Source organism: Urocitellus parryii, chromosome X, assembly GCF_045843805.1.
Source record: "Urocitellus parryii isolate mUroPar1 chromosome X, mUroPar1.hap1, whole genome shotgun sequence".
Lineage (NCBI taxonomy): Eukaryota > Metazoa > Chordata > Mammalia > Rodentia > Sciuridae > Urocitellus > Urocitellus parryii.
Window position 1 is genome coordinate 501149 of NC_135547.1, and position 12792 is coordinate 513940.

The 12792-nt window shown below is 36.9% G+C and overlaps 1 protein-coding gene across 1 annotated transcript; it reads right to left on the reverse strand.

Annotated features, from left to right (window-relative positions):
* Window positions 1-1513: 1513 nt before the first annotated feature.
* Window positions 1514-4630, reverse strand: Rab39b (RAB39B, member RAS oncogene family). The gene is made up of 2 exons (XM_026415069.2): window positions 4416-4630; window positions 1514-1940 (listed from the first exon to the last, which is right to left on the reverse strand). Exons 1-2 carry the CDS (start codon window positions 4628-4630, stop codon window positions 1514-1516), a joined length of 642 nt encoding a protein of 213 aa, XP_026270854.1.
* Between the last annotated feature and the right edge of the window lie 8162 nt (window positions 4631-12792).

Below are 12792 nucleotides of genomic sequence, written 5' to 3' on the forward strand. Positions count from 1 at the left end.
AATTTAAAGCATCACCTGTCTTCAAGAAGATAATGGAACCTTCAAGCCAGCCATTCCAATTTGCACTTAGCTGTCTGTTCACCTGAGAATTAAGAGTTGACTCTCTAGGATAGATAGGAACCCAGTGTAGGTATATGGCAGACAGGTGGCCAAGGTCATTGTGGGGTGAGTATTTTTTCTCCCCATCCCACTTCCCATTGCTGTATTTGGTTCCTTTCAATAAAATGTCCATTGTGTTTCAGTGGTATAGTCCACACAGTTATAATGTATTTTCATTGTGCAATTAATCACTCGTTTAAAGCCCTCTTGTCAATAATACCTGAATGGACTTTACCTTTCATTCATTCCCAGGTTCCCTCATGATTCTAGCTGTGTTGTAATTAATAAGGAAAATATATCCTAACACGTAAAGAACGTTTATTTACAGTCATTATGTCTTCCAAAGTAAACAAATTAATAATTTAATCATCAGACAGATGAACTATGAATCAGGAGTCCTTAACTTTGGCCAAGTGAGTATCCTGGCTATTAGATTATTATTCCATAAAATGGGGACCAAAACCTCACAGACCTGTTGTGATGATCAAATAAATTATGTAAGTGATTATGATGTGTTTGTAAGGGTTAACAGTGCCTCCTATTAAATAGGATTGATGAGCTAGGGTTTGCCTCAGGTTCTTTTCATAGACAATCCCTATATTGTCACTTTCTGATAACTGAAGAAGCAGGCATGCTGTTTACTTCCAGACTGCAGTTGCCAATGCAATGAAACCCCATGTGTGGTCAGAGGTGAAAGGGCAATTGGATTATGGTGTTTTCTTTTCTACTTGCATAGGACAACTTCTTTGACACAGCTGGTAACTCTATCATAAGGGTGTACATTTTTTCAAATGGTCTCCTTTTTCATATTCACATCATTTGTACTAGGATATCATATCTTCAAAGGGCCTTGGCAAATAGCTGGTCCCCTGTCCCTGATTTTGCAAGTGAGCTTCTAGAAGCTAATTGGTAATATTTAATCAAATCCAGCACACACATTTGGCATAAGATATTCTCATTGAGTAACTTTATCTCTTACTCTTTTTTAGTTATGTTAATTATTCCCAATGTGATACTTTTTTTCCCCTTTATATATTTCTTTGTTCAGGACCTAAGAATAAGCTTAAATACCAAGGAACAGTTGCCTGTCTGAAGGTATGTTTTCCTAGGACCTAGCTTCCCAAACTCCAGGCCCTTAACATGTGGTCCACAAAGGGCACACCAGTAGCCATTACCAAGTATTGGCTACAAGACATTGTCTGGCCCAACTCATGTCAGCAATTTAATCTCATTCACAGTACCCAAGCTCCCCCATCTATCCACATGTGGGCCTGTTGTCACCCTCCCAACTCTCAGGAAGGAGGCTCAGTTGGTATCGAAAGGTTCAGTTCTCTTCAGTCACATAAGAATTCTATTTGTTTCAATCACTTTTAAGTTCCAGTGGGAGAGCATGTTTTGGAAGTAAAAGGGCTGACTAGCACAAACATCTCCTTTCTGATTTGACAACTTCTTCTGAAGAGTGGACCACATTTGGTACAAATCCACTCTTCACCCCTTCCCAACCCTCCTGGATTGTAATCTCTCCCCTTTTAACCAGCTCATATATGTCTCTGGTCAGGTCTGTGAAGGCTTTCTCCACATTAATGGCATCTCGGGCTGACGTCTCAATGTACTTCATGCCGTATGCAGCAGCCAGTTTCTCGGCCTCGTGGCGAGTCACTTGCCTCTGTGTATCCAGGTCACACTTGTGACCCACCAGAACAAATACAATTTGGTAGGGCTGAACGTGTACTTTGGTCTCTTCTAACCACTCATGGACATTCTGGAAGGACCTGCGGTTGGTAATGTCAAATAAGAGAAGACCACCTACTGAGTTCCTGTAGTAGGCTCGAGTGATGGATCTAAAACACAAGAAAGAAGTAAAGAATAAAGGTTGTGCCCAATTGTCTGCACTCCATTGAATTCAGTGTTTTCTAGTGTTTTTGTTAACTGATACAGTACTTTAGTATAAGTGTACTCTTTTTTTAAACAACAGAATACAAGTGCCATTCCATAATAATAATGATATGGGACCTTTAATTGGGTGAAGTTTTGATAGTATTTTCTAGAAATGACTTTCAGACATTTCTCTTGGTTCAGTATTGGAAAGTGACCCTGGGGATGACGGATCTGTGTCCTACCTTTAGGCAGATATACAACTAACTCTTCCACTTCCAAATATGAATAAGTGACAGAGACTTGCTGTTCTGCAAAATATGATACCTAAATCACAGGGTTATCTTGAAGCAAAATGAAATAGTGAGTGTTAGAGTGATCTGTAATATGGAAAATTCATTATACATGCTAGTAGTTGAAAGAGGATTTTTCTAAGAATAAAAAAATTAGGACAGTTAACAGAAGTTATTATAACTATATGGGTATATTGTATGGATGAGAAAAACTGCCTAAATAAATAGTCAAAAATTACCCTAAAATCATATTAGTTTAAATCATTGTAATCAGAATATTTCTAAAATCTATTATTCATTTGCTATACTTCTTAAACAGAAGAAAGTTTCCATATTTTAACTTCTAGATTTGATGAACCTCATTATAAATGTATATTATAGTACTTTGCTTTAGAATACTTTGATCTTTGATCTATGTGTATTTGTAGGTTTTCTGTCTTCTTGGATGAAGAAGATAAACAATGAAAGACTTAATAGCTTAGGGGAAATGGCCCAAAGCTAATAGAGCAAACATCACCCAAGCTAGATGGTGGTAAGGGCAGAGCTTACAAACAACTTCAAGTGTCTATAATTGGCAAATCAGCCCTAGGGAATGAAAACATTTTTAACTCCCTTATGTTTGAAGATTCATGAAGCATGGTAGGTATACCAGGAAATTAGGCATACATGAAGATTCCGATTTGTAAAAATATTGATTCAAGAAATCAACAAGCAAGCTGTAGATGCCTGTCAAACTCTACAATGTATTATTTGTGGTTTTTGAATATTTAGCAAAGAAAATTATGAAGCCCTTTCTAAGCACAACATAAGGCTACATAAAACTTAAAATCTTCCCTTAAAAACCTTAAAGTGAAAAGATAAATGACAAACTGGGAAATATCTTTCAACATGCATGACAGATTAATATTCTTAATCTGTAATGAACTCTTACAAATCAGTATTGCCCAATAAAGAAGAAGCAGGCAATATTAACAGGCTGTTTATACAGAAATTCCAAAACAATATACAGAAATAATCTCTTCACTTAGGAGAAATGCGATTGCAAGTTTAAAGTGAACTTGAATGCAATATTTGTTGCAGTGTTGTTTGTAGGAGTGAGGAGTTAGAGATAAGTTTGTGATTCTTTTCTCTAACCCTTTTTAATTATTAAACCACGATCTTCTGTGCTCAATTAGTGTTCAATAGAGAATGAATAAATGATCACAAACAGGGGCTATTGAGTCCTTTTGATTTGGTTTTTGTTGCTATATGTGACTTTAGTTCATACTATCTTCTGCAAAGTTCTCTGTGTACATTTTTGTGTTCTCTCACCTCTCTCTATTCATTCTGCTTCCTATCCTTGGGCATTTTCTGTTTTTGCTTGGACTTTGTGTTTTCGACTACACTTTCTGTGTAGTCATACATATTATTATAAATAATACATACAAGGGAAAGCAAAGAGTTGTGAGAGAAAATCAAACACGTTCATTGATTACTCATTAAGTGTCAAGCGTTACATGGGGAGTGGCATACAAATACAAACAAGACATTCTTTTGTGTGATTGGTGATTTTCTCCCGACAATGCTAGCACTGATATTCTAAGAGGGAAGGGGCTCTGTGTGATTTGATTACATGATATTCTCTTGATTACATGGAGTGTCTTCACACTGTTCTTCAGAAGCAAGCTCAGTAACTGGTACATAGTTGATGATCACTGTATGCTGGTTGCAAGAATCAATCATCAGTAAGTGTCTCCTATTTCCTTTATGTTAGGACATATGTCAGCATACATATACACAAACACATACATATGTACACAGAAATAGAGAAATAAGGTAATATGCATCCATCTATATCTGTATGTATCATCTATCTGTTGTCTGTCTTCTATCTATGGCTGTTAGTTATGTTAGCTTGATGTAGAACAATTTTGAAAGTCTGTTACATAGGGCAGGTTGATGGAGTTGTGGTGCAAGCAATATGTATTATTGACTGGGCTTCCCTGCACTGAATTCCTGACTAGCCATAAGTGGATTTCAGCAGAATTCCCCTATCCCTTGTTTGTTACCCCCTGCACCGCGATTAGAATCAGGAAGTCCTCTCTCCCCAGGGGCTTTGCAAGCTCCGAAGACCCTCCCACTGCTCACGGGCCCAGACTGAGCTCCCACCTGAACCTCTCTTGACCCGCGGTATCCCAGATCTGGAGCTTGATGCGTTTTCCTGGCTCGATCTCCACCAAGCGGGAGAAAAAATCCACCCCCACGGTGGGGTCTGAAACTTGGGCAAAGCGGCCCTCGGTGAAGCGGCGGATTAGACAGGACTTGCCCACTGTGGAATCCCCGATGACAATGAGCCGGAACTGGTACAGCCAGATGGCTTCCATGGCCGCGACTTGGCAAATCTCCTTGGTCCAGGCCTGGGGTCGGCGGGACGTGGTGTCCCGCCGAGGCCTCGGAGAGGAGGGCTTGGTCCGGATCTAGCTTGGCCACGAGCTCATCGCTGGCCTGGGAGCCCGATGAGAGGTAGGCCCAGGAGCCAGGAGAGTGGAGGATGGATGCTGCGCTCGCAAAGGTGATGAAATGGCAGCAGCATCAGCACCACGCACTCTGACTCATCACTGACAACCGGTTACTGTAATACCCCACGTAAACGCGACGCTTCGGTCACCGTACTGTCTGTAAGAGGAGCGCACACAAAACAGACTGGAGAATAGCGTGTTTACTTCCTTTCTAATTGCCTCATTCACTCTCTTCTTAATTTATAAATTCGTCTACCGTTCCGATTGCAAATGTAATTCCCTTTTATTGAAACTCATGAAACATTACAAAAAGGGACGCAAAGGTCTAGGATTATAGATTTGTTTACACATGTTTCCATGCTCACATAAACATGCTAACACACACATGCACATTGATTGCTGTTTGTTTTTTAAAATATTGGGACAACTGATTTTTTATTCTAAAACTCGATTTTTGCAATTAATAAAGCTTATAGACATGTCTTTCCAACTCATTTTCTTTTTGCCATAACAATGCTGCAATAAAGATTCTTTTCTCTGTGTGTGCGCGCGCGGGGGGTGGGGGGGAGGACAGGGGTACTGGGATCCAATCTAGCAGTGTTTTACACTGAGCCACACCCCCGGCCCCTTTAATTTTTGTTCAATTTCGAGACAGGATGTCGCTAACTTGCGTGGGGTCTTGTTACGTTTCCAAGACTAATCTCGAACTTGATATCCTTCTACCTCAGTCTCCCGAGTTGCTGGAATTACAGGACTCCAACACTACAGCTGATTATAAAGATTCTTTTAAATACAATCACTCACACGTTTTTCATTTGAGCTAAAGTCTTAAAAGAGAGATCAGGAACTCAAAGACTGCGATTTTTTTTTAACCTTAATGAATATGACCATCACACTTTCCAAAAATACTTAGTAATATAAATTTTTACCAGTGATGCACGAATAGACCATTTTTCTGCAATATATCAAACATTATATATTCTATTGTATTTTTTATTTTTGTGCTGCTGGGGATTGAACCCAGAGTGTATGTGCATGCACTCTAACTGACCTATATCCCCAATCCTTTCCCTTCTTAATTCTTGTCAATATGCTACATCAGTAGTTATTTTACATTTCCTTGACTACCATTAGGTCAATATCATGTCTTTTGCATTTCTTTTCTGGAAATTGTCTCTTCCTTTCCTTTATATTTTTTATGTGTAATGCTTTATCACTTACTTTTTTTCTCAGATCACTTTTACTAATGTGTAGGTCAACAATTTACCACTTAAAATGAACAACTTAAATATTAGTACAGTCATTATTCCCTAAACAATATATTATACCACACAATTTACATACCATTTACATTTTATTCAGTATTATAAATAATCTAGAAATGATTTCACCTCTATGGGACAATGAATATACATTATATGCAAATACTATGTCATTTTATATAAGAGATTTGAACATCACTGATTTTGATATCTGAAGGGAATCCTGGAAAAAATCCCGTTGAGGATACAGACATACAACTATATTTCATTACTATTTAGGCCTCAATGATATTCCATTGTACAGACAAACCATGCACAAGACAGACCACATTTTGTTTATCCACTCATCTATCAGTACACATTTGGAATTTTTCCACCTTTTGTGAATTAGTCTGTTCTGAACATTCATGAACAAATTATACTTTGAACACCTGTTTTCAATTTCTTTCAATTCTTTGTTGTATACAGTAAATGCACCATTTTACATTTCCATTTGCAATAGTATCCTTTTCAACACTTGTTATTACCTGACTTTTTCAGTCTAACCATTCTACAGTGTATGAAATGCTATCTCATTCTTGTTTAATTTGCATTTTCCTAATGACTGATGATGTCAAGCATATTTTTACATTCTTATTGGTCATTATATTATTTCTTGGAAAAATGTTGATTTAGAAATCATAACCATTTTAAACTGGAGTGTTAGTCTTTCTATTACTGAGTTGTAAGTATTCTTTAGGTACTTTCAATAAAACTCCCTTGTCAGATATATTATTGCAAATATTTTCTTCCATTGAGTATTTTTTTTCACTTTCTTGATGTTGTGTCTTGAAACACAAAGCTTTAAATTTTGCTGAAGAACAATTTCTTTACATTTGGTCCCCAACTTATATTTTTTTAAAAATTTATGATGGTGCAAAAATGACCAGATTTTCTTCAGAAGTACAAACTATACTTCAAATTTTGTATTTTGATATTTTCATGAGCTAGAAAAATGTAATATAGATATTCAAGAGAGTATCTTCAATGCTGGGCAGGGACAGTGAGCCATAGATTCCAGTAAACCATGTGATCATGAGAGGAAACAGTGATTCTCTACAGTCTTCTGTGTTACTAATCTATGACATTCACTTGATAGGTGCATTTTTGACAGGTTACTTTCAATTTATGACGGGCCTATTCGGACATAACCCCATTGTAACTTGAGGACCACCTGTCATTTTCCTTTTGTTGCTTTTGCTTCTTGGGTTATATCTAAGTATTTGTCCTATGTCATGAAAATTTACTCCAATGCTTTGTTTTAAGAAGTCTTTCATTTTAGCTCATACATTTAGGTGTATGGTCTATTTTGAGTTACTTTTTTATTTATATATGACAGCAGAATGCATTACAATTCTTATTACATTTATAGAGCACAATTTTTCATATCTCCAGTTGTATACAAAGTGTATTCACACCAATTCTTCTCTTCATACATGTACTTTGGATAATGATGTCCATCACATTCCACCATCATTACTAATCTCCTGCCCCCTCCCTTCCCCTCCCACCCCTCTGCCCTATCTAGAGTTCATCTTTTCCTCCCATGCTCCCTCTCCCCACCCCACTATGAGTCACCCCCCTTATATCAGAGAAAACATTTGGCATTTTTTTGGGGGGAGGGGGATTGGCTGACTTCACTTAGCATTATCTTCTCCAACTCCATCCATTTACCTGCAGATGCCATGATCTTACTCTCTTTTATTACTGAGTAATATTCTAATATATATATATATATATATATATATATATATATATATATATATGTATATATATATATATATATATATGGCACATTTTTAATCCATTCATCTACTGAAGGTCATCTAGGTTGGCTCCACAGTTTAGCTATTGGGAATTGTGCTGCTATAAACGTTGATGTGGCTGTGTCCATGTAGTAGGCTGTTTTTAAGTCCGTTGGGTATAGACCGAGGAGAGGGATAGCTGGGTCAAATGGTGGTCCTATTCTAAGTTTTTCAAGGAATCTCCAACCTGCTTTCCATATTGGCTGCACCAATTTGCAGTCCCACCAGCAGTGTATGAGTGTGCCTTTTTCCCCACATCGTCACCAGCACTTATTGTTGTTTGTATTCTTGATAGCTGCCATTCTGACAGGAGTGAGATAAAATCTTAGAGTAATTTTGATTTGCATTTCTCTGATTGCTAGAGATGATGAACACTTTTTCATGTATTTGTTGATTGATTGTACATCATCTTCTGAGAACTGTGTTCATGGCCTTGGTCCATTTATTGGTTGGGTTATTTGTTATTTTGGTGCTTAGCTTTTTGTGTTCTTTATATACCCTAGAGATTAGAGCTCTATCTGATGTGTGGGGGGTAAAAATTTGCTCCCAAGCTATAGGCTCTCTATTCACCTCACAGATTGTTTCTTTTGCTGAGAAGAAACTTTTTAGTTTGAGTCCATCCCATTTATTGATTCTTGGTTTTAATTCTTGTGAACACAGGAGTGTTATTGAAGAAGTTGGGGCCTAATCCCACATGATGAAGACTAGGGCCTACTTTTCATTCTATTAGGTGCAGGGTCTATGGTTTAATTCCTAGGTCCTCGATCCACTTTGAGTTGAGTTTTGTGCATGGTGAGAGATAGGGGTTCAATTTCATTTTGTTGCATATGGATTTATAGTTTTCCTAGCACCATTTGTTGAAGAGGCCATCTTTTCTGCACGTTTTTGGCACCTTTGTCTAATATAAGATAATTTTATATTAGTTTATAGTTTTGTGGGTTAGTCTGTGTCCTCTATTCTGTACGATTGGTCTACCATTCTGTTTGGTGCCAATACCATGCTGTTTTTGTTACTATTGTTCTGTAGTATAGTTTAAGATCTGGTATAATGATGCTACCTGCTTCACCCTTCCTGCTAAGGATTGATTTAGCTGTTCTGGGTCTCTTATTTTTCCAGATGAATTTCATGATTGCCTTTTCTATTTCTATGAGGAATTCCATTGGGATTTTGATTAGAATTGCATTAAATCTGTATAGTGCTTTTGGAAGTATGGTTATTTTGATAATATTAATTCTGCCTATCCAAGATCAAGATAGATCTTTCCATCTTCTAAGGTCTTTTATTGTATAGATCTTTCACCTCTTTTGTTAAGTTGATTCCCAAGTATTTGCTTTTTGAGGCTATTGAGAATGGAGGTAGTTTTCCTCATTTCCCTTTCTGAGGATTTGTCACTGATATACAGAAATGCCTTTGATTTATGGGTGTTGATTTTATATCCTGCTACTTTGATGAATTCATTTACTAGTTTTAGGAGTTTTCTGGTGGAACTTTTAGGGTCTTCTAGGTATAGAATCATCAGCAAATAGTGCTAATTTGAGTTCTTCTTTTCCTATGTGTATCCCTTTAATTTCTTTCATCTGTCTAATTGCTCTGGCCAGTGTTTCAAGAACTATGTTGAATAGAAGTGGTGAGAGAGGGCATGCCTGTCTTGCTCCAGATTTTAGAGGGAACGCCTTCAATTTTTCTCCATTTACAATGATGTTGGCCTGAGGCTTAGTGTAGATAGCCTTTATAATGTTGAGATAAGTTCCTGTTATTCCTACTTTTTCTAGTGTTTTGAACATAAAGGGGTGCTGTGTTTTGTCAAATGGTTTTTCTTTGTCTATCGAGATGATCATATGATTCTTATCTTTAAGTCTATTGATGTGATGAATTACATTTATTGATTTCTGTATGTTGAACCAACCTTGAAACCCTAGGATGAATCCCACTTGATTGTGGTGCACAATCTTTTTGATATGTTTTTGTATTTGATTTGCCAGAATTTTAATAAGGATTTTTACATCTATGTTCATTAGAGATATTGGTCTGAAGTTTTCTTTCTTTGAAGTATCTTGTCTAGTTTAGGAATCAGGGTGATATTGGCTTCATAGAATGAGCTTGGAAGTGCTGCCTCTTTTTCTATTTCCTGAAATAAATTGGAAAGTATTGGTATTAGTTCATCTTTAAAGGTCTTGTAGAACTGGACTGTGTATCCATCTGGTCCTGGGCTTTTTTTAGTTGATAGTCTTTTGTTGGCTTCTTCTGATATTGGTCTGTTTAAATTGTGTATATCTTCCTGACTCAATCTGGGGAGATCGTATAACTAAGGAATTTATCAATGCCTTCACTGTCTTCTATTTATTAGAGTATAAGGTTTCAAAATAACTTCTGATTATCCTCTGTATTTCTGTAGTGTCTGTTGTGATATTGCCTTTTTCATCACGGATGCTGATAATTTGAGTTCTCTTTCTCCTTCTCTTCATTAGCGTAGCTAAGGGTCTGTCAATTTTATTTATTTATTTTTTGTTTTGTCTACTTTTTCAATTGTTTCTTTTGTTTCGATTTCATTGATTTCAGCTCTAATTTTAATTCTTTTCTTCTCCTGCTTTTGCTGTTGATTTGTTCTTCTTCTTCTAGGGCTTTGAGATGTAGTGTGAGGTCATTTATTTGTTGACTTTTTCTTCTTTTAAGGAATGATCTCCATGCAATGAACTTTCCTCTTAGAACTGCTTTCATAGTGTCCCAGAGGTTTTGATATGTTGTGTCTGAGTTTTCATTTACCTCTAAGAACTTTTAATCTCCTCCTTGATGTCTTCTGCAACCCATTATTCATTCAGTAGCATATTGTTTAGTCTCCATGTGATGTAGAATTTTTTATTCTTTATTTTGTTGTTGATTTCCAATTTCATTCCATTATGATCTGATAAAATGCATGGTAGTATCTCTACATTTTTGTAAGAGTTGCTTTGTGGCATAGTATATGGTCTATTTTAGTGAAGGATCCATGTACTGCTGAGAAGAAAGTGTATCCGCTTGATGTTGGGTGGTATATTCTATATATGTCAGTTAAGTGTAAGTTATTAATTGTATTATTGAGCTCTATAGTTTCTTTATTCAACTTTTGTTTGGAAGATCTATCCAGTGGTGAGAGAGGTTGTTATAGTCACCTCAAATTTTTGTTTTGTGGTCTATTTGAGTCTTGAACTTGAGAAGAGTTTGTTTGTTGAACATAGATGTTCCATTGTTTGGGGCATATATATTTATGATTGTTATGTCTTGTTGGTGTATGGTTCCCTTGAGCAGTATGTAGTGTCCCTCTTTATCCTTTTTGATTAACTTTAGCTTGAAGTCTACTTTATTTGATATGAGAATGGAAACCCCTGATTGTTTCCGCAGTCCATGTGAATGGTATGATTTTTCCCAACCTTTCACCTTCAGTCTGTGAATGTTTTTTCCTATGAGATGAGTCTTGGAGGCAGCATATTGTTGTTGTTGTTTATCCAATCTGCTAGTCTATGCCTTTTGATTGGTGAGTTTAGGTCATTAACATTCAGGGTTATTATTGAGACATGATTTGTATTCCCAGCCATTTTTGTTATTTAACGTGACTTGGTTTCTCCTCTGATTAGAATTTCCTTTAGTGTAATCCCTCCCTCTGCTGATTTTCATCATTGTTTTTTATTTCCTCTTCTTAGAATATTTTTCTGAGGGTGTTCTGTAGTGAAGACTTTCTAGTTGTAAATTCTTTTAACTTTTGTTTATCATGGAAGGTTTTTATTTCATCATCAAATCTAAAGCTTAGTTTTGCTGGATATAAGATTCTTGGTTGGCACCCATTTTCTTTCAGAGCTTGGTGTATGTTGTTCCAGGATCTCCTGGCTTTGAGGGTCTGGGTTGAAAAATCTGCTGAGATACGAATTGGTCTCCCCCTATATGTGATCTGATTCCTCTCACTTGCAGCCTTTAAGATTTTACCCTTATTCTGTATGCTAGACATTTTCATTATAATGTGCCTTGGTATAGATCTGTTGTAATTTTGTACATTTGGTGTCCTGTAAGCCTCTTGTATTTGGTTTTCCAATTTGTTCTTCATGCTTGGGAAATTTTCAGATATTATCTCATTGAAGAGATTGTGCATTCCTTTGGTTGAAACTCTGTGCATTCCTCTATCCCAATAACTCTTAGATTTGGTTTTTTGATGCTATCCCATAATTCTTGGATGCTCTGTTCATGGTTTCTTACTATCTTCACTGTGTGGTTAACTTTATTTTCCAGATTATATACTTTGTCTTCATTATCTGACATTCTTTCTTCCAAGTGATTTTGTCTGTTGGTTATGCTTTCTATTGAGTTTTTTTATTTGGTTTATTGTATCCTTCATTTCAAGGATTTCTGGGTTTTTTACAGAGTATCTATCTCTCTCTTGGAGTAATCTTTTGTTACCTGTATCTGCTCTCTTATCTCTTTGTTGGAGTGATCAATTTTTGCCTGTATTTGCTCATTTAAGTCATCTTTATTTCACAGATCATCTTAACTATGAACCTTCTGAACTCTTTCTCTGACATTTCATCAACTTCACTGTCCATGGGTCCTGTTGTTATAGTGTCCTGGTTTGTTTGGGGCACTGTCCTCCCTTGTTTTTTCATGTGGTCTATGTGTCTTCCTTTCTTGCACTGTGGATCTGCAGTATTACAGTTTCTTCCCTATATTCTTGTAGTTCCCATGCAGATTGTCTGTATCTCACCTTGATGTTGGGCTTCCAGACCCTGATGGTGTCCCTCAATTTATGCTACTGCATCCTGGATCTGGGACCTGCATAAGTTGGAGTATGTGGATCTGTGCCGCTGGGCTTGACCTCCTGTGGTGGTCTGCTGGTAGGAAGGGGCCGAATCACTTTTTTTTTATATATATATGGTGTGAGATAGTGTTCCAGCTTCAT